The 24,679-nt window shown below is 41.8% G+C and overlaps 4 protein-coding genes and 2 long non-coding RNA genes across 9 annotated transcripts; 3 read left to right on the forward strand and 3 right to left on the reverse strand.

The window, feature by feature from the left end:
* The first annotated feature begins 194 nt into the window (after positions 1–194).
* On the forward strand, positions 195–3,402 carry LOC125981925 (ras-related protein Rab-39B). The gene is made up of 5 exons (XM_049742010.2): positions 195–445; positions 663–718; positions 1,164–1,385; positions 1,648–1,918; positions 2,003–3,402. Exons 1-5 carry the CDS (start codon positions 278–280, stop codon positions 2,156–2,158), a joined length of 873 nt encoding a protein of 290 aa, XP_049597967.1. The 5' UTR covers positions 195–277; the 3' UTR covers positions 2,159–3,402.
* Positions 3,403–3,814: 412 nt separating this feature from the next.
* On the forward strand, positions 3,815–23,571 carry LOC125981934 (uncharacterized). 4 transcript variants are annotated; one of them, XR_007486203.2, is made up of 5 exons: positions 3,815–4,177; positions 11,710–11,802; positions 19,026–19,148; positions 22,576–22,751; positions 22,841–23,571. It is a non-coding gene; the product is annotated as an uncharacterized lncRNA (long non-coding RNA). The 4 variants fall into 4 exon arrangements; XR_007486204.2 differs by having other exon boundaries at positions 3,818–4,177; positions 22,648–22,751; XR_011088238.1 differs by lacking the exons at positions 3,815–4,177; positions 11,710–11,802 and adding an exon at positions 15,532–15,864.
* LOC137840977 (uncharacterized) lies at positions 4,194–6,457 on the forward strand. The gene is made up of 2 exons (XR_011088240.1): positions 4,194–4,644; positions 5,022–6,457. It is a non-coding gene; the product is annotated as an uncharacterized lncRNA (long non-coding RNA).
* On the reverse strand, positions 6,438–15,064 carry slc7a3a (solute carrier family 7 member 3a). Its single transcript, XM_049741999.2, has 11 exons — positions 14,796–15,064; positions 10,454–10,991; positions 10,226–10,387; positions 9,869–10,043; positions 9,681–9,796; positions 9,223–9,585; positions 9,033–9,135; positions 8,729–8,946; positions 8,480–8,646; positions 8,049–8,157; positions 6,438–7,966 (listed from the first exon to the last, which is right to left on the reverse strand). Exons 2-11 carry the CDS (start codon positions 10,818–10,820, stop codon positions 7,815–7,817), a joined length of 1,932 nt encoding a protein of 643 aa, XP_049597956.1. The 5' UTR covers positions 10,821–10,991; positions 14,796–15,064; the 3' UTR covers positions 6,438–7,814.
* Positions 19,662–21,590, reverse strand: snx12 (sorting nexin 12). The gene is made up of 4 exons (XM_049742015.2): positions 21,247–21,590; positions 20,415–20,510; positions 20,212–20,336; positions 19,662–20,066 (listed from the first exon to the last, which is right to left on the reverse strand). The coding sequence occupies exons 1-4, from the start codon at positions 21,409–21,411 to the stop codon at positions 19,964–19,966; spliced, it is 489 nt and encodes a 162-aa protein (XP_049597972.1). The 5' UTR covers positions 21,412–21,590; the 3' UTR covers positions 19,662–19,963.
* LOC125981924 (cytokine receptor common subunit gamma) lies at positions 21,792–23,992 on the reverse strand. Its single transcript, XM_049742008.2, has 8 exons — positions 23,823–23,992; positions 23,597–23,687; positions 23,280–23,449; positions 23,058–23,191; positions 22,811–22,973; positions 22,628–22,730; positions 22,409–22,469; positions 21,792–22,298 (listed from the first exon to the last, which is right to left on the reverse strand). The coding sequence occupies exons 1-8, from the start codon at positions 23,884–23,886 to the stop codon at positions 22,200–22,202; spliced, it is 885 nt and encodes a 294-aa protein (XP_049597965.1). The 5' UTR covers positions 23,887–23,992; the 3' UTR covers positions 21,792–22,199.
* Between the last annotated feature and the right edge of the window lie 687 nt (positions 23,993–24,679).

Raw genomic sequence — 24,679 nt, forward strand, 5'->3', positions numbered from 1 at the left:
TTAAACAAAAAATGTATGTATATAAAATGTGTGGAAATCAGTGGAATTATGAACCAACTATTTAATTAATCATGTGATTAATTTAGCAATAAATTAATAATCTATTCTCATGTATTGCGTGTATAATTTATATTTATATTTAATTTTTAATTACAATAATCTTTTTTTAGCTTATTGTAGCAATAAATTATGCGTTGTAAATGCTCATCATAATAAGTATTATTAAAAGTACTTAATCGAGTGACACAAAATGGTGGATGTTATAGCAAAAACCTAAATGGGAACAAATGTGAGTAAAATGCCTATAGTTTTAAAGGAAAAATTGGAAATATTCGACGACAGCGAATGCGTCACTTCCGCCGATTTGGGCTGCGTCGAAATGCGTGGATTTACGGTAAATGCAAATGTAAACGGTGCTGATGAGGGCGAGCGGATGCTGGTGTATGTGAGTGTGTGATGCCGTCGTGTTTGTCCTCGTCGCCGTCGTTTCATCCCAAATAGCAACGCAAATACTCTCCGGACAGTCTTTGTGCTTAAGACTCTATTAGCTGATCCATTTAATTTTTTTAAAATTTAAAACGTGAATCATCGAGATGCACAGCTGGTAAACAAAAAGTGTTTTTTTCCCCCCTCCTCTCCTCCCTTTTGGCTTGTTTTTGAAGGCATCATCTTCGAAATGGGGCTTGGCTTTTACGCATATTGAGCTCTCGGCTTCAAGGTAAGTCAGTGGATACTCGCATTGATTGGATTGATGATGTATGTTAGTGCGGTAGCTGGATGCTAACGGGGATTGTGAAGGTAAAGGCCTGCGACAGCTCGGGGTGTGGAATCTGAGGCGTGCGGGCCAGCAAAACACCTTATGCGGACCCAGATGCAGTATTTAAAAACAAGCCCTGTGCAAACGAGGAAAAAACATTTATCTGACAAGTGGAGTTTTTTTCTATTAAAATATTAATTTCTTGAGATAAATAAATTGCGATTAAATATATTTTGCCTCACCAATTACCTAATAAATTAAGTAAAAATTTATTCTATATGTAAGTAGCTTGTTACAAGCCTTTTCTCTATTAATTTTGGCATTTAAAAAAAAATGACAACAGTAAAGTTAGCCCAGTGTCAGTTCACAATGGCTGAATCGTGACTGGGTTGTGCTTTCCTGACAGACTTGACATGGACACAATTTGGCTTTACCAGTTCCGTCTGATCGTGATCGGCGACTCCACGGTGGGCAAGTCGTGTTTGATCCGCAGGTTCACAGAGGGCCACTTTGCCCACGTGTCGGACCCAACTGTGGGTGTGGACTTCTTCTCGCGCCTGCTAGAGATTGAGCCAGGCAAGAGGGTCAAGCTCCAAATTTGGGACACTGCGGGCCAGGAGAGGTTCAGGTAACCTTAGCTATACTTGATAAAGATATACAGTGAAAACAACATTTAATAGTATTTCAAGAACTAAACAATTAAATTGAGAAGTTCAACTTGTAAGTCAAGGAACCAGAGCACTTTTATGTAAGTCAGTACTTGGCAATAAATGAATGGGAGTCCGACAGGGTTCAATTCCAAGTCCACTTTTGCTTACTTTTCAGAAGACTATTTACTCTGTTGTAGCATCATTTTGTCAGGATAGGATGCTGATTATTACCTCCCCCAGGTCCATCACCAGAGCATACTACCGCAACTCAGTGGGCGGGCTCCTGCTCTTCGACATCACCAACCGCCGCTCATTCCAGAACGTGCACAGCTGGCTGGAGGAGGCGCAGAGTCACGTCCAGCCGCATAGCATTGTCTTCCTTCTGGTGGGTCACAAGTGCGACCTCGAGCCCCAGCGTCAGGTGAGCAGGCAGGAGGCTGAGAAGCTGGCGGCAGCCTTCGGGATGAACTACGTGGAGACGTCGGCACGTGACGCCATCAACGTGGAGACGGTTTGTTCAGCTTTTTACGTGGCGTTTGCCCTCTTTAGTTCTCAGTGGCTCCATTCTGTCTACAAACGTTTTTGTCTCCTGAAGGCATTCATGGATCTGACGAGGCAGATCTTCGAGCTAGTGCGTGGCGGCGATATCAAGATCCAGGACGGCTGGGAGGGCGTCAAGAGCGGACTGGTCCCCAACACGGTACACTCCTCAGAGGAGGTCACCAAGGCAGGTCGCCAGTGTCTCTGCTGAGCTCATTTCTTTTGGACTCCATCTTTGGGAGATGGGCCTTCTCTTTGTCTGTGACTACATGGCGGGGCCCCACTCTTTCTTAAATGATTTCCATGTTGCAGTAGCACGCTTTAACTTGTCATGTGTCGACTACTTGCTCGGTGCAAAACACACTTTGTTCTTTCAATTAAAAGCACAAGAAGCCCCCTCGTGTTGTTCACCATGTTTGACATACACATTTACACTTAAGCAGTTAGTGATGACTACTGACACAACCAATAGAAATTAGACAGACTCTTCACCCCAAAGTGGAGACACAAATACACAAAACTACATAATGTATATACCACTTTCGATCACTGCCCATCGCAACAATAAATATTGGAGCCCAAATGATATGAATGCCATTTCTGTTATTTGGCAGAATGAAATTCAGATAACTGATCAATCAGACAATTTAAAACATAATGAATAGAGAATTGTTGTGGGGGATTGCTTAATGCTTACAATAAATGTATGATTTAAAGGCTAAACATTTGACTGTTTTACAATACTTCATCTTGTAATATTTAACATTACAGCAAAGAGAAATAGCCAATTCTTTGTAGATATAGGAAAAAGAAACATTTATTTGGTTTTTATTTTCCTTGTCAACTTGAACTTCATATTGTGCTGTTGAGGATCTTGTCAAGTCATTCGTTTGATTATTTTTCATGTTGCCCAATACTCCCAAATGCTCCTTAATACATCTTTTTGGCTTTGTATGGGTGGTCATAAATGCATCCACTTTCACTCAGTGGTTTTCAATTTAATTGCTGAGGTGAGTCTATTTTGAGTGCCTTTTAGAGGAACGAAGCTTGTGTCCATCTGTGTTTTATTATTCATGTACAGTGGGTATAGAAAGTCTACACACCCCTTAAAAGCGCATTAGAAGAGCTGAACTTTATCTTGGGTCACTCAGAAACATGTTAAATAGTGGGCACCTGTGTACTGGATTTGGTTTGATCGTGACTGATTAATTCCAAACGCAGCCACATTCCCACTTACAAGAGGGTATGGACATTTCTAAAACCACGTCATTATTTATTTTGACTTCCCCTCTTGAATAAAATGGAGTCATAAAGGTTTTAGGTTTTTTTCTGTATATTTGAGCAGGCGTGAGTAGACTTATTATATCCACTATAAGTAACAAATGTGTAACATGATTCATTTGAACGGTGGCTTCGTGCACGTCATCTATAATAAATAAGTGGAACTATCCAAAAGGATTTGAATGTCATTGGAGGTGGCGGCCAATAGAGGGAGCACTCATGCAACTTCACAAAACACGTAATTTTCCATGCAAATACTGACTATTTGTTTTACTATTTACGTATCTTTACTTTCGTGTTTGTCGGACAAATACCGAAATTATTTGACAAATACAAACATGATTTAGAGCAGGGGTTCCCAAACCCCGGTCCGCGGACCGGTACCGGGCCGCCAAGCCGCACAGAATTTTTTTTTTTTTATCGACGATTAATTCAGGTCAAGACGCTCGTCCCGGTCACGTGACATGTTCCCCCAGTCGAGCAAGGAAAAATGAGTAAGAATTTATTTTGAAAAATGTAAAAAATGTGGCGATTCTCTCCCAATTCCATCCGTCGGTGCAGCTGTGTCTCTTGACAGGTTAATCAGGTCAAGACGCTCGTCTCGGTCACGTGACATGTCACCTCAGTCGAGCCCGCGAAGCAAACAAATATGAGCAAGAAATAGAGATGTTTGGGAAAAAAAAAAAACAATGAGGAGACGGAAGAAGAAGAGGCTAGGACTTCTAAGAAAAAGTCCTACTGCAAATATGGATTTATTACCGCCACAGGTGACTCTGACGCGCCAAGCAAGCCTACTCTGCATAATATGTGGCGACTGGCGACAGGCTAGCTAACGAGGCAATGTAGCTTTCCAAAGTGCTTGGGCACATGGAGACAAACCTTAACCACTTGGGGTGTCATTGTCTCCGATTACGCCGGTTCTTTCCTGAGAAACAAGCTCAACGGAATGGTGAGTTGTATTTTCATGTCGTTTATACTTGTTTTTATGCCAGTCGTATCATTTCATCGTATTTATATATATATATTTATTTAAAGGCCGGTCCGCGAAAATATTTCTGACACGTAACCGGTCCGTGGCGCACCAAAGGTTGGGGACCACTGATTTAGAGGACAATTTAAGCACCAATCTTTGCAAAAATAAATAAATAAATCTTTGGTTTTCAAGAAAGCCTTCAACTTTTATGAGATATATTAGTGCAGTTGGTCGGTCCCCTTAATTAATTTTGTTATCCGATATGTATTCCCCGCTTAACACAAACAGCATGAAAAAAGGATTTTTCTTTTTTATTAAAAAAAAGTACAGCCTGGTTTATTTATACATGACAGCTATATGTACATTTTGGAAACAGACACAAAATGAAACAGACCATTGTTGTTAAGATCAAAAAATCGATTTAAGACAAATTGTTTTGAAAGGCAGGCGGCTCGGTGGCGCACTGGGTAGCACGTCCGCCTCACAGTTAGGAGGGTGCGGGTTCGATTCCACCTCCGGCCCTCCCTGTGTGGAGTTTGCATGTTCTCCCCGGGCCCGCGTGGGTTTTCTCCGGGCACTCCGGTTTCCTCCCACATTCCAAAAACATGCTTGGTAGGCCGATTGAAGACTCCAAATTGTCCCTAGGTGTGAGTGTGAGTGAGATTGGTTGTCTGTCTCTGTGTGCCCTGCGATTGGCTGGCAACCAGTTCAGGGTGTCCCCCGCCTACTGCCCGATGACGGCTGGGATAGGCTCCGGCACGCCCGCGACCCCCGTGGGGACTAAGCGGTTCAGAAAATGGATGGATGGATGTTTTGAAAGGCACTAGGGCTGGATGTAATGTTATGATGAGCAGACTCGTATGCCTCATGATTTTGATATTTTTTCTTGAAAAAAAATCCTTACCAGCCTTGGTGCTTTCCATCCAACAGATGATTATTTTGAGGCACTTCTTATTTAGTCAAACAAACCATGAAAAATGCTTTTGTCCCCCCCACAATTATTCAGAAGCATTGATCATGGTGGGTGGGTGGATTGGGGTTCTAATTGACAGCATTTGACAAATATACTTTTACACAAATACTGTACGTAAAATACACAGTAAAGCACATTGATTATGCTGGGGGATATTTTTAGAATCACTTGACATTATAGACAAACTTTTAAGATGTCGATATTCTTTTTCTAAAGATGACAGTAGTAGTTCATTTTGGTCAGAAAGGCTGATTACTTCAATGGCAAAACAACAATGAAAAAAAGTCACAAAAAAAACACACACAGGGGTGGGCAAACCTTTTTCTAGCGGGCCGTTTTACTTACGAAGGCCTACATTCAGAAAATATAATAAGACAATCGCATAGAATTAATAAAATTTACGAAAAGAAAATCAATTTAAAAAAAAATAGTGTTACAAGGGAAAAGGGCATAATTTTACGAGAATAGTCAAGCATTTTAACAGGAAAACTCCAGTACCAGAAAAAGTTGGAATCTTACAAGAATAAATTCATCAAAAGTGCTAAGTCAAAAAGTTATATTTTTTAGAGAGAAAAAAAAAGTCAAACTTTACAAGTCATGGTGGCGTCCAGGAAAAAAAAAAGTCATTTTACAAGCATGAGGTCATGTTGGGAAAATAACATTGTCGCAATATTATAAAAATAAAGTTATACTTAAAATTTGATAACATATCAAAGCCATTGTTTTTTTAAAATAAATGCTATGTCACAGTATTGTCTTGGGATTTTTTTTTTTAATCATACTATCATAAAAATACTCCCTAAGGTACTGGCCTTGTGAGACTCCAAACATTCCAACTTTCTTGTAAAATGACTTTCCCTTTCTTAATATTAATGTGTCCATTTCAAGGATATTGCTTTGCTTTACCAACGCATGGGACGTGATAAATTACATTATGTACACAGGTTGCCCACCCCAGTGTAAAATTTGATCAATATTAAGTTAACTGAGATAAAGCATTTCAATCAACTCATCCCAAACATGACTGATGTACACATTTAAATAAGCTTTACTAAAGAGACAGAAGACTACATCTTAACAGACAAAGCTGCCAAGTTTCAATTGAAACTAAACCGCGAATGACAATACATCTGCCACGATATTAAGCCACGAAGCGCTATCTTGACAAAATTCCTACATACTCGATTGATTAGTCAATGACTTCACCAAGTGCCCCCACATCTGCAATGACTTCATTTGGTGTGGATAAAGGCTGTGTTTAAAAAAAAAAAAAAAAAAGAAAATGGAGTGGAACCTCCAAAGCCAACTGAGACTTCAGATTTAAATGCAGTTCTGCTTTTTCTTTGGCTTTGAAAAGGGTAAAAACCACAATTAATAAAAAATCAATTCATTTTCCAGTGCTGTACTCAAATTATAACAATAAACATTCAATTTCTAGTCTTAGGAGGAATCTTACTTTTATTATTTTATTATTTATTAAATTTTAGCAAGTTAAAACATGGACCGCAGGAGTTAAAAATGTATCATGAGGCGAGAACAAATAAATAATTAAAAGTAGACGTGAACCGTCATCCTAAACTTTAAAGTCAGTGAGAAATATTGCCATGCCATTGGCTAAGTTGTCATTCATTAGATTTTGGAAAAGCTAAAAGTGTCACAACTTAAGAGGTTCCACTGCACACTCAACACGTTAACAAGAAGTTCAAGTTTTGTTGTCAAAAACAATTGTTTCATATTAGTACTAAAATGTCAGCCTAGGTCACAATTATGAAGGGTCCACTGTCCACTGAATGTCAATGAGAAGTTCAAGTTGTTTTTTTTTGTGGGTAACCATGGATTAATTTGCTGTAAGTTCCACCGCACACGAATAGACAACAAAACGTTCCAACGTTCTCACCAGCTCACTTGACTTTTTAAGTTAGAGCAAGTCAAGCGACGCGACAACTTTGGCCGTTCTGTTTTGTTCTCGGTAAAAAATGTACAATATTTGACACTGGAACTTGAAAAGCCGACCGGAGTCACAACTTTGCAGGGTACGAGTTTCAAGTTTGCTAGTAACAGGTTCGATAGTAACAATTTGTCAATTGATGGTGCGCGCAAGTGTGTAAAAAAATTGCGGAAAAGTCAACTATTCCAAAGTAAATAGGAAAAACTTTGAGGTGTCATGTAGCTAGCATCAACATGGATAGTGTTCCATTATTGACCTTTCAGCATTTAGGTCCCAAACAGGACGTTAAACCTGTTTAGTTTCGGAACTACCCTGTTTATACATACATAGACACACACACAGCAGACACAAAGCAACAGGCTGGTGCAATCTAGTGTACGCGGACAAGAAGTTGACATTTGCCAGCGTAGCGTCACAAGCGCTAATCATCATCTCCACTAATGGAGACGAGGGAGGACGAGGATCTTGCGTGAACGTACAAGAGCGATGCGGCTAGCTACACGCACAGGCGACGAATGTTAGAAAAAAAAAATGAACAGGCGTCTTGTCACAGTGTCCGAAACATCACGTTATTATTGGCATCTTGTGTGACAAGAAGCAAAAGCCTCGCCTCCCTTTCGGGTAACGTTCCAAAGTCCATGTGCACGCTGGCAAAGCGCAACTCCCTCCGTTCTCCGTGACCGCGTGTGCGGCTATAAGGGGCTGTTGGCCCCCTCCGCGTCGCTGTCGATGGGGGCTCCCATGTAAATGGGGCTCTTGGACTCCAGCTCCGGCTCGTATTTGCGAGGCGATGGACGGTTAGCGCTGCTGTTGGGTATGCCGTAGAAGAAGTAGATGGCGAAACCTGGAGGCAAGGAGAGAAGGTGTTAGGAAGTTTCGCGGTTGACCCGAGCTGTTTTGCGTCAACCGTGTCTCTTCAAACGTACCAATGACCATCCAGACGGTGAAGCGCCACCATGTGGCCTTGTCCAGCTGCATCATGAGGTAGATGTTGACGAAAACGCTGAACAGGGGCAACCAAGGGAGGAGAGGAACCTTAAACCAAAAATAACATTATTATGTAGAAGTGTTACAATTATTTCTACCTGCATTGCAGTGTTGATTTAAATTTGATGAATTGCTCAGCCCTAAAGCCCAAGGAATAATAGAATACTTTTGTGTGCCCGATTGTTTTGGACGGAACATTTCCTGACCCAAAGGGACTGTTTTGGAAAATAGTGGCTCATCATGTGGATGTGTATACAAGTCATGTGATGCCTTGTTGCGGTGACTCAATTGTCTGTGTTGCTCAATGAGGTGTAGGACAAAAACAAGAGGGAAGGACTGTTTTTGTGAGATTAGCAGCGGGCGTTTTTACCTTGAAAGTCAGAGCTTCTTTGCTCTCGGGCTGCCTGCAGATGACGATAAAGCAGCCGATGCACAGCAGAGTCAAAATAACACAAGACGCCACCACAACGCCGTTGCCGGTGAGCAGCTCCGGTAGAAAGTTGGCCAGGATGATGCACAGGATGGTGATGAAGACGGCTGCGCGCCCACACACAGCGGCACCGTTAAGATACTAAATAAGCCGTTGGCGTTCTTGCATAGCGCGCCATTGTGTACTCACAGATGATGGCGGTGGTCACATAGACGATTTTGCCCGAGATGATCGTGGGGTTCTTTGAGCCGGGGCTGAGCAGCATCTTGTAGGTAAAAGCTTGGTTTAAAGGCTTCTCCTCACTCTCAGTGTACTCGTCGCCGCTGTCCACGCCGCTCACGGTCCCTTTCTCGCCTTCCATCAGCTTCTCTGTCTGGCTGGATGACCGCAATGTGCCTGGCTGGTACCTGAAGGAAGACGATTTATTTAGACCAAAGCATGGGGCGCCCAAAAGTAACAATTCAATTGAAAAATGTTGGACTGGGTTTCCTACCTGAGAATGAGAACACAAATAGCCACCAGCGAATACGCCAACAACGTTCCGATGGACATGAGGTCGACCAGAGCGGCAAGGTCAAACAGGAAGGCCATCAGAGCTGTGGAGAGAAACACCAGACTGATCAGCTAAGGCAATAGTAGCTCAGTAAAAAAGGAAATACGCTTTTTGGAGCGAGGCGGTTTACCGGCGACAATGCCAGAAACGATGGTGGCCAGCACGGGCGTTTTGGTGCGAGCATTAATCCTGGACAGTGTGCGGAACAACAGCCCGTCCTCTGCCATGGCGTAGATGACGCGGGGCATGGGGAACATGGAGCCCAGCAGGCTGGTGGACAGAGCGCACAGCGAGCCCACGGCCACGATGTAGCGGGCCGGGGCCCAGTCCACGTAGGTGAAGGCCTCGGGCAGAGGGCTCTGGGTGTTCAGTTGGTAGTAGGGCATCATCAAGGTGAGAGCGGCCGACACGCCGAAGTAGGCGACGAAGCAAATGAGCAGCGAGGCCACGATGCCGATGGGGATATCACGCATGGGGTTCTTGGCCTCCTCGCCTGCGTAAGACAAACGCAGAGAATAGTGAGCAGAACTGACAACCATTAGGACACAATGTCCCAAGCTAGCCACTATTTGAGGAGGTCCGACATACTTGTGGTGGCGATGCAGTCAAAGCCGACAAAAGCGTAGAAGCAGGTAGCAGCACCGGAGAGAACGCCGGCAAGTCCGAATGGAGCAAAACCGCCAGTCCCGAATTCTTTCTCGACACTATATTCAGAGGAAAGCACAGTTGAATACACAAAGTTGAAGACCCACAATTCCAGAGCACGCACTACTTACTTGCTGTTGTTGCTTTCGTTCCGGAACGTAGTGTAGTTCTCCAGCGTGAGGTTCCAGTTGGCCGCGTCGCCCTTTACGAAACCCGAGATAATGACGAAGCCCAGCACCACCAGGTTGATGCCGGTGAAAATCTTGTTGACCAGTGCCGACTCGCTCACGCCAAAGGCCAGCAGGCCTGCGGGCACAGAGCAGATGAGAGCGTTCACACCGAGAAGATCATTCGCAGTGAGTGGGCCCAAGTGTGTGAATGTCATCAAACCACCAAGAAGTGACAACATTCTGCCCATGTCCTCACTACTTTGACATCCCACACTAGGTGCAACAATAGTTTTTATTTGTCAAACAAAGCTGACTCACCGGTGAGCAGGAGTACCAAGATGAGCGCAAACAGGTCAGGGTACTCAGCCAACACTTGGCCAGGCACCTTCATTGTCATGGCGGCTTTGAAGAAGTCCGAGATCTTTTGCTCCACTAGGTTGTCGAAAGTGGAGCTCCACGCACGAGCCACGCTCGCCGTACCTGCGAGTGAAAGGCAAAGGTTAGTCGGTTGGGAGTGTTCTCATTTTGTATTTGCGTTGGACTCACCAATCACATAGGAAAGTATGAGATTCCAGCCGGTGATGAAGGCCCAAATCTCCCCCACCGTCACGTAGCTGTATAGGTACGCAGAGCCTGTCTTGGGGACGCGAGCTCCGAACTCAGCGTAGCACAGGCCCGCCAACATTGAAGACAGCGCGGCTATGAGGAAGCAGAGGACGATGGCAGGCCCGGCCTTCTCACGGGCCACCTCGCCGGCTAGCACGTAGACGCCGGCGCCCAGGGTGGAGCCCACCCCCAAGGCGATGAGGTCCAGGGTGGACAGGCAGCGGGCGAAGCGGGTCTCCTCGTTGGTTAAGTCCAGCGCGCGGCGACGCAACAACTTGTTGCCAAATTGGGACAGCTTGTTCGCCATTTTTGCTGTAAAAACGTGTGGGCGCTATTTGACTTGGTCCTCTCTCGATGTGGGTGCGATTGACTCGAGGCGTGGAACTTGAGAAACTTTACGCAGATGGCGGATCTGTTGATGATTGGTCCGTCGGCGTGGGCGTGTTTGAGAATAAGGCAGGGCGCAGTATTTGGCAGCCTGTGAGGAGAAGAGAGGAAAACAAGTTCACTATTCAGGAACTGCCAAAGTTTCTCAGCGTTTGGCAGCAGGCGGTACATATTATTGCAGCCTTTCCATTCCGGCCGAAAGCTGTTGCCGCGGCGACATGCACTCGGTTTCTTGTACTTTACCAACGACAAATGCACTCAAACTAGCTACTGGACTGGTTTCACACAAATTGCACTGATACCTTGATTCACGAGTGACCGAAGTTTTAAAAAAAAAAAACATTTTTTAAATACTTTGTCAGCATTTAAGTTGCCGACACGCTTTCAAATGTTTACTGAACAGTCAACTGGGAAAGTATAAACCCATGCACGCTGCTTTTGTTATCTCAGTAAGCTTGAGATTCGCAGAACTCGGTCGGGAAACACATGGTTTAATATCTGCGAGCTAATATCAACAGTGGAGAAGAAAACAGCAGCTGGATGAGACAAAGTAGCAGCCCGGAGAGAAGCTGGATGAAAAAACAAATAACTCGGCTTTTGAAACATATTAAGTTCCATTGCACGGACCCCTAGAACAGGTGAATGCATTACAGGTGGGTGTCAATTTTAGCTAACCAGGTCACGTTTTATTTCTTGTGCTGTGTAACTACAATCAAGAGTCTAAAGAGAGCGTGACGGACACCTGCATAAAAGTAAAACAAAAACAGTTGGCAATAACACGCAACCATGCGACTTTCTGTTTACAATAGGGGGGCAAGGCCATCACCTGATGTACCAACACGGCTATGATGTGGACTGACGCGGGGGCACGGCCCACATGTGTGCAAAGAGCGGACTGCAAGGTAATGACCGCGCTGGAACGTTCCGGCTGTGTACGTCAACACAAGCTTGCAGTGGTGTGTGTAATTTGAGGCGTTGCCTTCTCTATTTTTGTCCCCCTTCATGCAAATTAGGAAAAGAGCAAGTTTGGAGAGACGTCCTTTGAGGGAGATTCATTAAAAAAAGAAAATGCAATAGAGCTGACAAAATCAATCGATTAATCAGCAGCTAATCGATTATCAAAATAAGACAATTTATATGAAAAAATTAAACAATATTGACGATTTTCAAAATAAGACAATTTATATGAAAAAAATTAAACAATATTGACGATTTAATAATTGATTATTTGCTCTCAATTTAGTTTTTAGTACACAACTAGAAGTGCGATTCTAAAACAGGTTAGGTATGGTTGCTACACTTCCTCGTTCAGCAGATAGTTGCAGGACTACATAATTTGTATTATTTTGCAAACTGCCCCAGCGTCAAGTAGTTTGACTAAAATAATAAACGAGAATAATCAGTCACACCTTAGAACAGGGGTGTCAAACTCGTTTTTTTCGCGGGCCGTAGTCGTAGCTTCTTTCGGAGGGCCATTATGACTATAAACCCAAATAAATGAATGAGCACCTCATGTTATATACAGTAAAAGGTACAAAACAAAACTGACAAAACTCGTTTTCCAGTAAAAACTGGTCAAATACAAAAAAAAAAAGAGATATTAAAAGTGAAGACAATTTGCAATTCTAGTAATGACACACGAATTTGATGCACAATATGTCTTCGCGGGCCACATAAAATGATGTGGGCGGCCGTATCTGGCCCCCGGGCCTTGAGTTTGACACCTGTGCCTTAGAATGAAGATAGCTAGTCAAAGTAGTTGTCGTAAAAGTAGTGTAGTATTTTACAGATATGATCACTCGCGATTCCATTTTAACACAAAATGGAGGGCATGAAAGGTTGGGCCCTACCTGAGCCGCTAATCTTCTCGTTGTGCTTTGAATTTGCCACAGGTTGTGCCAAGGTGCGGCTTTTTACGACGCAGAAATGGACAAACTCACTACCTGCAGCCGAGTGTCATTTTCCTCATGCTATTAAAAGCATTAATGAAGACTCAAAACTTTTATCCACACAAACAATACGACTTTTTTACAATGTGGCAACAGCTGCCGTGGACTCTTAAGAGGATTAGGTAGAAAAGCAACAAACAACTTAACCGAATTAAAACCTGTACACAACTCGCATTGTAAATACCATGTGTCTTGCTTGTCTTGTCGTCACATTCCACAACACACGTACTATGTTTGCGTTAGCATTAGCAAACCGGCAACATATCCATTTAGATTTGGTTTTCTATTGTAAAAGGAGAAGCTTAGCGCAATTAAAGTTTGGAAATATCTTTCGTTAATGATTAGATGACGTGTTTTTTTTTAATTACTACGGCATTCGTCTAATCCAAAGACTAGTGCTAAAAGAACACCGTGTTCAATAGCTTGCAAGACTAAATAGCCATTGAAAAGCGCTAACGTGACCTTGCATAACCCTGGAAAGTGTATTAGAACACGGCTGGTTATGCAAACACACACACACTCCCCCCAGCCCACCCTTTGAGCCACAATGTATGTTTGTATGTGTAAGGAACGCTACAGCTTATCATAAAGGATCTGACGTGTTTGCATAAGGCTGCGCTCGCCTTTTGAACTTGTGTACGTGCGGACCACTCGACCCCGAACCGGGCGACCCTTTAAGTCACCTGGCTGGAAGCAAGCACGGCTGCCAAACAAAAAAAAAGAAAATAGTGAACTCGCAGGGAGATGGAATGTGACAAGCGGGAATCTGCTCATTTTCCCACGAGCAATGATCCAAGAAAAAAAATAGTAAACGAGCTGAAAAAAAAATCCCCTCTCCAAGAAATTGTATCAGAGTATCCAATTGTTTGAAAACATTGTCTCCATTTTGACTCTCAAAATCTGTTTTAATAATCCAGTGAAGTAGACTTTAAAGTAGACAAAATCCATTACTTCGCTCTCTTTGTCGTACTACAATAACCAAGAGTTGAGGTGTCGAATTAATCAATTAATTGACCACCATTTTAACAATAGAGTCGTCATTTAAAGCTATTGTTTAATTTAAAATTGTCCAAATCTTTCAAAACAAAGCCACAATGCAATCTTATGTGCCCAATACTACAACTACTACAACAGCTTAACTGTACTAACCATTAACAGACTTCATCAAGCCAGCGTGAGTCATCGACAATGTTTGAGAGATGACCTTAGAATCGTCTTTAAATGTAGAATGTAAAATGGCTGCTGGTTGATCATGACAAAAATATTTTCAGGGCACTTAGAAGGTGTGGTGTGCACTCTTCCGCTTGCAAAACCTGCAAGCCGGTTTCTGTACAACTTCACCTTCCACCAATCATACGATGGAAGTATAAACCTGCTACTTACCACAATAATCTAATATTTTTTTAAAACATTCAAATTAACAAATCGTTCCGACTGTTAACTTTGTCATAAAGCTTTGAAATACGTCTACAGAGCCCACCTTGGGCGTTGCGTCACAATAACTCATTCATGGGCATAAAACCTCCTGGCTTAATTGTAAATTCCAATCATACAAAATAATATACATCAAATCACTACATGCATTAGTCTTGATTGACAGGCTCCAATTATAGAGTCCGTATAATCTTCTGTGTAATTATCAGTTATCAACTAGGGCACGTTCCACAACCTCCATACCATCATATCAAGACACCTTACTGAGAGCAGGAAATGGTTAATGACGATAAAATATTAATTCTGATCTATTTTACTCCTATTTCCGTGCTAGTTATTTGAGTACATTGTGGTAGAGCGCAGGCTGATGCAACACACGCGTGGTAACTACCCTAGAACATCATGGCCAACATTCATGAGAAGGATGACTCACTTTTAAGGCAAACAAATTGTTAAGATATATGTCGAACTAGTTTGCTTGATCGTAAAAAGACGGAATCAGCTTTACTTACGCTATTTGACGCGCCGTGAGGGTAGTTAGGAGCGTCTGTCACCGACAAAACAGCAGCTGCTAAGCTACGTGGCTTCGTCCGACTCCGGTTCTGAATGTGGCTTTCACTTGTTTCCATAAAACGTCGTAATTTGCAAATGTCAAATTCAGAACACGGCCCGAAATCTAACATTTTTTTTAAGTTTATTAATGTTTCATGAATATGGAGTGTTGCTATAGATAACAGGATGCTACGCTACTCTTATTCACGATACAGCGCTATTTAGTTGGCCGATCTTCTGATAGAACTGTAAGATCATATAGTAAAGGGAGGTCCGTGAAGAGCATCGCCGTAATTCCACGCCTTACTAGTAATCGTGCGTGTCGTGCCATAACAATGAATGAAACAAGACTAAAATAGCGTATGCAAGTTGAATCGTGCATCTAAACATTAAAAACAACACATTCTTCCAATATTAAAAAAAACAGCGTTATTTGGAACTCTTTCAAAGGCTCTGACGTCATCCGATTACCCGCTTAAAATGAAATAAAGCAGCAAGGCGAACGCCGTAACGCTTACTAAAACTGTGGGCAAAGTCAACGTTAATTCTTATTGTTGTATATAAATAACCATCGCAATAACTTTTTTGAACGATTAGGGGCGCCATTTATGGAGAAAAGCGAATGGAAGGATTGCATCAGTCGACTCGGGTGACCGCCAAAATAAGCTTCCACAATGTCGAAGTCACGTTTTTGAAAAGTAATAAAATTTATTACCCTGAACAGAGCTTGGATCAAAGTCCAGAGAAGCTGGAAAAAAGCAGTACGTCTTGCTTGCTTGCTGATGAATTATCTCGCTCCGTAGCTCCGGGAACGTGCTTTTGATCTGCTTGAGAGTGGGCGGAGGGCGTGCGTGTATGTGCGTGTGTAAACAAAGTGACGTCACACGGGATGGCCCTTCCCATTCATTGTCCGAAGCCTAAACATATTCAAAGCATGAAAATACTCTGAAAAAGAAACAGACATGCTAACTTCTAGGAAAGGCTGAACATACTCTGAAAAAGAAACAGACATGGTAACTTCTAGGAAAGGCAAGGCAGCTTTATTTGTATTACACATTTCATAAACAAGCTAACTCAATTTGCATCGCATAATTGCATCATAAGAGCTAAATGCGGCTTTGAACTATGGGCTCACCTAATTTGGGATCTAAACCACTCAGTAGCAAAATCTTACAATCTATTCTACAGCTGACTGGGAGCCAGTATAAAGCTTGGACGACTATACTCTGATCTCATTCTGGTCAGAACCCGAGCTGCAATGTTCATCAGAAAGTGTTGTCTGATGCTTGTCTAAGAGAGTCCACTATGCAGCCTTGTGTTGAACTATTTTTGTAAATCATCAGCAGTCAGTTCTATTAAAAGGGACATGCATTTTGGATTAAAATAGTCATGCAAATCAATCGAGACTGCAGTTTCCCTTGTGGCATGTATTGAAGACAACGAGATGAAAGAAACAATCCGACCTTGCAATCAAAAGAGAAAGTTGTGACAATTGTCGCTGTGTTATTGCGAAAGTCAACGGTGTACACACCCATGTGTTAGCAATACTGGGTCATTTGGCGGTGAGGCCTCCACTTTTGTTTTAGTTTGCTTCGCACCATCTGCAAGGCTAATTTAATTGACTTTCAGGATGAGCTAACTTGACATCCAACGGGTTCCTAAATCAAAATGTTCTCCCCCCTCCACCGTGGTTTGAGCAACGCCCCTTTTGTCCTTGCCCGGCCTCGCTGCTCTTTCGATTTATTTCCACTTTATCAAGCTAAACCCGCAATAGGTGTCTCTACAAACACGGACGTCATTGCAGAGCGCTAACCAAACACGACCTAATCTGTGCCTTGGACCGCTGTGCCCATCATGCATGTCCGCTTTCATTTCTCAGGATAAGGCCAGCACATCAAAGCTGCTTTGTGTCGCAGGTTACTGTCCTAATTTGACGGGGAAGGTCGGCCCACTATCATTACTCGAGACTTTCAAGACATTTTTATGTAGAACCTCTGAAGTGAAATGCTGAAGAAGAGCAAGAATTTGGAATTAAATCAACATTTTCAAAAAGTCACAGAAGAAAGGTGACCTTGACAAATATTGGCATAGTAAATCTCAATAATATTTTTCAAAATTCTTCCGATTTATGCACAAGTGTGTTGAGATTATTCTTTGGATGAATATATTGACTCTTTCCCCATCAACTCTCAAACATGGTTAATGTAATTGTTGTAAATAAGACAGACTGCGTTCTGACATATGTATGATTATTATTGGTTAGTTAAAAACAATTCCTCTCTGGTCTGAATGGAGAGGATACAATGAAATCAAAGACAATTCAATGCATGTGCAATGTAAACAATTGGAACCAAGTTACAGAGTCATGACTCATGTGAAGCCAGATTTGGCTGTAATGTTTAGAATTCCTATAGTCCATTGTGTCCAATTATAGTCATGTCAAGATCTACATCACAAGATCACTATTTCTGGGACGACTTTAATCCACCTGCGGCCAGCCAGAATGCCCCCTTTGCCGCTTAATCCCCTACTGCGAGGAGAGCAACAACAGGAAAAAGGGCTTTGGGATTCGTGTGTAGTGAAACAAAAAGGCTCAGTGTTGTACATCAACTAAAGCTCGAGCTTGTACTTATTGTCACGCTTCCTGCTTGCCACACACACTTTATTCCTTTGATTGGCCAAAACATAAAAGTGAGATGTTTTGTTTTGAGACTTTGAGCTTACGCAAAAAAAAATGACGCAACCACTTTCTGTAAAATTGAGTCAACCGAAGTTGAGTAAGGACCTTAGTGTATTTTTTGTTGTCAGCAAAAATGACTATTACTGTAGCTTACTGAGGTTGATTTTGTGTATTATCCAGCGTCAAGACGGACGATTAAGTCTACTTTTATTTAATTATGTTTTTCTAACAGACCACAACTTTGTGTTGCTCTTTCCATTCATCTTACAGGGTAGAGATTTTGAGAGCGTTGTCAACTTTTGAGCTATGGTGCAAGCTGCAATTAACTTCGGCTAAGTTCTAATTGATGTTGTAGTTGAGTTTTTGAGGGTTGAATCCTGTTGATTATCACAGTCACCATCTAGTTTTATTTCTAACAGACTATGTATGATAATACATGTGATTAATATTCTCCCAATCCCATTTTGCGTGTCGACGATCCGTTTCAGCGATTCACATTGATAGAAGTAGGTCATCCGCCAGCGTGAAGCCTCTCATCACGCGGCTCCCACGACACGTTTCCAACTCAAAGTGGAACTTTGCGCCGTTCACTGACTTTTTTTCCCTCCCTAGACTGAAAGGATTTGTAGACGTAACACAGCAGGCAGCAGGAAATTTAATAGTCGGACGGAAAAATAACAAGAGGAATGGAACTGGAATGATAATGAATGATAACATACACTTCACAATCATCTTTATGGAATTGAGGGGGAAAATAAGAAAATAAGCCGAGACATCTTACTCGAGATCTGATGACTATTTCAAACGATTCAAATGCGTATGAGGAACCTCACAGTGCTCGTATTTGCTTGCTTAACTTATGATTTGCATAAACTGGTAGTGTGATAATTTAGGCGCGATAACATCACTGTGAGTGACCCCGACTAAAAGCGCACACAGATTAAACAAGTCAGCGTTTTCTTTGCGATGCTACATCTTGCTTCACTTTGGGAGGTTATCTTACTTGCAACCAAAAAGCAAATACGAAGCACACAAGTTGAACGCTTGTCTGAAGCACTTTGCGGCGGTAAATATTCATCATCAGGGAAAAAAATAAAACTGTCATTCACCAAGTGATGTACATAAGAGGAATTACAGAGAGACAACAAACGATTTACACAATGGGAACAATATTTGGGTAGTTTCCTCCACCGGCTTGAAACTGACAAGCTGTAGAAATAAATGGAGAAGGTGCAGGCGTCTGTTTGGATAGTGGAGAGAGAAAACAAAACAAACCACAAAGTCAAACACCAGAAGTGCTTTCGTCTGGGTTTACACTGCAGGCCAAGTGGCCAAATATAAAGAGAATATTGTTTGTATTGTCCTAAAATACAATATAAAGTGTTTAAAAGAGAACATAGGTGCAGTCGTATATTCTTTATCCTCTGTGTGGAATTGCTGATATTAGTGCTGTATTGATGAGCTGAGACATCTCACTTAACAGTATATGTCTCTCTCATACTGCCCCCAGCTGGCCAAAGTGGACACATCAGAAGGAAAGGATTGCGCAAATTCCCAGAAGATGGCGAAATCTAAGTTGTGAATATGAGGAAATGTTGACCCTTCCAATGTGCTGACTCTGACTTCCAAGCAGGTGAGGTTGACTTACTGAATTTTTGTCATAATATTTTTGTCTTTGATCTGCTTGGTGAAATTATTACTTGTATGGCTCGTATTATACTAAAACGTGAGATTACATGGTCCCTCACGGATAGCTTTGTGTTGTGGCATCACAAAAAAGTCAAAACAGTCATTTTCTTGTCCACGGTACAGACAAGAAAATGAAGGCTTTACTCATTAATATGAAAATGCAGCATTTAGCCAACAACAGAAATTATTCATCAGCATGATTGCAACACATAAAAATAATCAAAGAAGCGTGCAGGTTTAGCATGCACCTGCTTATATTAGTGCAGTTAATTTTGACAAACTTGGTTAGGAGAGTTTTCGGTTAATGAGGGATGTACAATTATGCTCCTTAGCAATAGTTAAAAAAAAGCTCATGCAACTGAATTGAGAATTGTAAATAAAGTAAACTTACTTCACTCATACCTAAGACAAAACAAAAAAAAACACAAAACAGCATCAGAAATTGCATGAGACACACTTTGACATTAATCTACTTTATTCACATTATATTACAATCATGATTTAATGACACTCACGGGCGAAAATAGCACACGTAGCGTGTTGTAGTTTGTATTTCACTGTCCAATGAAAAACTACCGTCAGCTTGTAGTTGTAAAACAAAAGCGCACGCATGAGACAAGTCACAAAGATGCACGGCGGAAGAACATGCTCTGAAATAGTGTTTTGACTTGATAATGAGAGAGAGAAAAGTCCATTCTACATCCCAGAGGAGATTAATTAAAGCCCCACCACCCAACCGCCCCCGACCCCTCGGTAAGCCTAGTGTCGTACTTTTCCGGGAATGTAGTTCCGGTCAATCTCGGCCTCTTGCAAGAACATGTGCAGACAGCGCTCATTCTGGGCCAAAGGGTGACCTGCAATTCTAGAGAAACACACACACAGCATGCTTCAGTTTAAATATTGCATAACCTATTACAGTAGCACACATTTCAACATATGTGATATGGTTGTGCAAACTTACAAGATATTACTGTGAGCATTTATTAGAATTTAATTCATTTACTGACCTGTTGATGAATTGCTCCAAACCCAATCGCCGCTCCTCAATGAACGACTCCTCAAAAAGCCCTTCGTCGTTGCGGAACGGCAACTGTCTCTTCAGGGCTTTACCCGGGAGATGTGATACTACAATCTGATGAAAAATGAATACAGATAAATTAAAAATATAATCTGCAACCAACGCTTAATAGAGCTCATTAGCCTCACTCACCTTGCTATCTCTCTCCAGCTCATTCTTTAACCACTCAAAGTCACTGTATCGTCTGGTTACACAAGAATCCTTAAGTTTGAAAATGGGAAGGTTGGTCTGCGTAAAGGATGAAGGACACATCAGTCAATGACTTGCACAGACAACATGTGACCTAGTAAATATTCTACAATGCAAGGGCAGCAAAAATTGCTTCCTATCCGTTGAAATTTGGCTGATGTTGAGAGTCCACTTGGAGGAGGCCGTACTCAACAGAAACAAATAATAAATAACTGCAATGTATATAAAATACTTGAATAAATAAAAATCTAAAGCTATCAATCAAGTTGTATCGCTGTTAACGTCAGCCAGCTAAACTTATTGACGTCAATCGCGACAAGCTCAACTTTAACATTCGTTGCAAAACGGATCCAATGTCTTTGGAATACATAAGATCAGCGTTAATTGTATAACCTACAAGTAAAAGTGCACGGGAATAACTTAAAATGACCAAAATATCACAGTGTTAGCTGTTTACGGTTAGCATAGCCTAGCAGTTTTCGCTACAAGACGCATTTTCGTGCCGTTCAAATTATGTTCAATAAAATTAAATGCTGCTTCAACAGCTCCCTCGATGTGGCATTAGTGAACAAAGTTGTTTTACCCTGTGTAGTTTTAAGTATATTTAATACACGTCAAGCGACGACACAGTCCTCCGGCTCAACCACATACTAGGCCTCAAACAATCTCCGGCACTCGAGTTCCGCTGTAGCCGAGATGAGGCACCAATCCCGGCGTCACAGCCACGTTAACATGTTGGCTAAAAGCTTTTTCGACAGTCATACCAAACACATACCCGCGTCCGAACTGTATAGGTTGTGTACCGATGCCGCCCGACTCCGACGATCTGTGGATCATAAACGTCTATTTCCAGAAAATTGCTGGGTGGACCATATGCGTCCGTGAGCTCCTGGGGCTTGGAATTTAGCCGGCGAGTGTCAGCAACCGAAGCCTCTGACATGTTGTCGGGCTGCAGTTGTTGTTGTGCAATTGCAAAAAAATAAAAGGGGTCAAACTGAAAAGTTGATACGCAAATGTGCAAATATCACGTAGATACATTAATTAAATGCGGTGGTTGACGGGTTCAGCTAAGGAACTAGCCGATGAGCGTCTCCTTTAGCTGGGGACAGCCACCCTGCGCCCCACCCTTCTAGAAACAGGAAGATATGTATGTTGCCTTAATTCCCTGCTCTGTTGGACACCACCAATTGAGGACAACTGGACTGGGCCTGGACTTCCCGGACCGAGCGTTCACTGCGACAGAAATAAAACATTGGACATGACTTCTGTTGCATGCAAGTTAAAATGCAAGATTGTACAAAACGATCAAAAGGGCAAAACTTTCAGAAAAAGTTTTTTTTTATTCCAGATAAATGTACAATAAAGGGGAAGTCAACCCCAAAGTGAGGTTATCCATTTGCAATCAAGTTACTATTCAAAATAACAGCAGATAAGAATATTTAGTGACAAATTTAGCAAGTGCTGTCTGTGTGGTCAGATTTCACTTTAGTTTTCTCCTGATCTGAACTTAATTTGTTTGATACCCATTTTATTGACCAAACTCCTTCCAAAAGGTCGTGGTGAAACCCTAAACCAATACGGTGGTAAAAGAAACTTAACTCCAGAATAACAAGACGAGGTAGAGAGAGTGGATGTGGACGAGCAACAGGAAGTTTCCCGTTTGTCTGTTTGGATTGTGTCAAAGAGGGACTAGAGGTGGACCTGTTGGATCTCGGGCTGTCAGACCGGTCACTGGGGGACCTGACGGTACTCTCGAACTGGACAGGCTTGCTCGTGGTAGTTTGCCTTGAAGCCTTCTTTAAGGCCTTTGGGGATTTGAGGCCAAGGCTTTAGAAAAAACAAAACAAATGTTTAACAATATTTTCTATAAATTTTGTTTATAGTATTCTATAGAATAAAATATTTAAATTTAAACTGGAAAACTGGTCGCTCCTTACTTCAATGTCTTGAGGAATCAGGGATGGCTTGGGTACCACACGAATGAAGATGATTCTGAACCTAAGATAATTTCGGAGATCATCACATCAACAACATATTACAAATATTCTTTGTTTTTATAGAATTGTGCTTGTTGCACCATAATTTGTACCATTACTTTTGTTAGACAGAACCTTGTCGTCAGACAGGACGGAGCGCACAGACGTGGTCTGACTCACCTCTCGTAACGCACTAACAGGAAGACCATCGCGATGAGGATAACGGGAGCCAGAACGTACACAATTATCCAGACAAACATGTAACCGTCACCTTGGTCACTTTCTGGGACAAGAAGAAAAAAAGGTTGGTAAATTAGATTATTCGAATGCCCCCTGAAATTGTTCAGGGAATATTATTATTACCTGTGCCATTGTTTGATCCCCACATCACAGAATCACTCCAGTCGCTCCAGCCAGAAGCTCCGCATACTTCATGCAATTTGCTTCTCACCTGAAGCTCATACTGGGATCGACTGGAGGGCAAGTTGATGCAATAATTTTGCTTCCCTCGATTGACTCTATCTGCCTGCGGAATGCATAAAGTATTTCAAATGAAACGCTTGTGGAGATCACAAAGAAAATGTACCCAGACGGACGTCAGGTAACTTACAACCCACTCCTTGTAATTGATCCGAGAGCGAACCTCATTTTCCACACATGATGGCAACGTCTGATTCCAATAGAACCACAGATTCCAGTCGGATCCATTCTGAACAGTCAGGTTGGTTGGCGGATTTAACTTCACTGCGGGCAAGTCAAAATGATTTATTATTTTGGGTTGAAAAAAAATGAATTACAAATTTCCCCCTAAAATGTGCAACAATTCCAGTACCTTTGCTTTTAAGTTCATCGCTCTTCGAAAAAGTGTCGTTGCCATGCACCAGTTGCATGTAGAAAGTGAGAAACCTGTTGGTTATGTCACCATACGGCTGAATGCAGCCAATTTTTAGACTGTTGTTTGTTATGTACTTCTCACATTCTCTGACTGCTTCATCATGAAACCTGTGTAAGAAAAATCAAAAGTGTCCGGTTGCTGTCTTATTTATTTTACAGATTGTCATTGAAAACTAAGCACGTATTTATCTGGCACCCGCTTGATTAAAAGGAAGAGAAATTCGTCTCAAGTCATAGTGTTTCATTTGAACTAACCAGCTGCGGAAGGTGTAATTGACTTTAGGGTTGCCATGTTTGTTCCAGGTACATTTCACAGACTCCAAATGCAAAACAACACAGTCGACATCTGCGAGACAAGACAAACACAGGAAAAGCACCTTTTGGTTTCTGTGAGTCCCCTCAGGAAAATTGCAAAGAGTACAAACAAACTGCAGACTAAGTCAAATTAGCCTTCATTGAATAGAACATCAAATGTTCTTACCTGGGGGTTCTTCGGCAAAGCCAGGACATACCAGAACGAGAAGTAACAACAATTTATGTAACATCGTGGCGCTTAAGAGCGTGGATGCTTTCAGATGCGGCTTGTTGACTCCATCTGAGAGCAATGTGTCACATTTGGGTTTTTCCTGCACTTGACTTTGGTGGGTTATGTTTCCTGTCAGCGGAAACTGTCGAGTTATCGACTACATGAGCACCTTATGAAAGATCAGAACATAATAATTACAGCTTGGCTCAACAATATCAGGATTGTAAGCCTTATTGTAAATATCATCCTTGCCAATAGAGACACACTGGATTTAGTATTCAAATATTCAAGATTAAACCCGGATTTGTATGCAGGTTTTGCTGTTTTTGTTTGTTTTCTGAAGTTATTTACGGCATGAGGAAGTCACTGAATGGGCGCATCATGTCTGGTAGCACTTTCCATCATGTGTGCAACTGCGACTTTTGTTTCCTCCCTGTGAAAGCAACATTGAGGATTTTAACATACACCCAAATGTGAGTGAAGTGGATATAAAACACATATTATTAAAAAAAAGAATCTAAATAGGACAATTTCTAAAAAGATTGATCTTGCGATACCATTCATTGTGTTCAGCGTCTAATGCCTTCACAGCAAATAACAGATTCATAGTTTTAATCATATATGGTCATACCATACACATCAGTTTCATTAGACTAATATTAGTTTATTATTTCATTAATTGTAATTTGCATTCACTTCAAGATGCCTGTCATTTTTGTCTGAGCAGGTTTTATTAAGTACATACATGACATTTTCCACTGGTCAACAGCAAATTTTAATCAGAGATAGTTTTATCTGTCCCTAAACGTATC

This window comes from Syngnathus scovelli, chromosome 15 (assembly GCF_024217435.2).
Source record: "Syngnathus scovelli strain Florida chromosome 15, RoL_Ssco_1.2, whole genome shotgun sequence".
NCBI classification, from domain to species: domain Eukaryota; kingdom Metazoa; phylum Chordata; class Actinopteri; order Syngnathiformes; family Syngnathidae; genus Syngnathus; species Syngnathus scovelli.

Coding starts and splice junctions, on each gene's coding strand:
- LOC125981925 (XM_049742010.2), top strand. CDS start 278: ATGGGAACAAATGTGAGTAAAATGCCTATAGTTTTAAAGGAAAAATTG. Junction 446..662: donor GCGAGCGGATGCTGGTGTAT/GTGAGTGTGTGA, acceptor TTGTTTTTGAAG/GCATCATCTTCGAAATGGGG. Junction 1,919..2,002: donor ACGCCATCAACGTGGAGACG/GTTTGTTCAGCT, acceptor TGTCTCCTGAAG/GCATTCATGGATCTGACGAG.
- LOC125981924 (XM_049742008.2), bottom strand. CDS start 23,886: ATGTTACATAAATTGTTGTTACTTCTCGTTCTGGTATGTCCTGGCTTT. Junction 22,974..23,057: donor TCAATTACAAGGAGTGGGTT/GTAAGTTACCTG, acceptor TGCATTCCGCAG/GCAGATAGAGTCAATCGAGG. Junction 22,299..22,408: donor TGATTCCTCAAGACATTGAA/GTAAGGAGCGAC, acceptor TTTTTTCTAAAG/CCTTGGCCTCAAATCCCCAA.
- slc7a3a (XM_049741999.2), bottom strand. CDS start 10,820: ATGGCGAACAAGCTGTCCCAATTTGGCAACAAGTTGTTGCGTCGCCGC. Junction 10,388..10,453: donor CATACTTTCCTATGTGATTG/GTGAGTCCAACG, acceptor TTTCACTCGCAG/GTACGGCGAGCGTGGCTCGT. Junction 8,947..9,032: donor ATTTGTGTTCTCATTCTCAG/GTAGGAAACCCA, acceptor GTCTTCCTTCAG/GTACCAGCCAGGCACATTGC.
- snx12 (XM_049742015.2), bottom strand. CDS start 21,411: ATGTCAGAGGCTTCGGTTGCTGACACTCGCCGGCTAAATTCCAAGCCC. Junction 20,337..20,414: donor AGCTGGAGAGAGATAGCAAG/GTGAGTGAGGCT, acceptor ATTTTTCATCAG/ATTGTAGTATCACATCTCCC. Junction 20,067..20,211: donor TTGGAGCAATTCATCAACAG/GTCAGTAAATGA, acceptor GTGTTTCTCTAG/AATTGCAGGTCACCCTTTGG.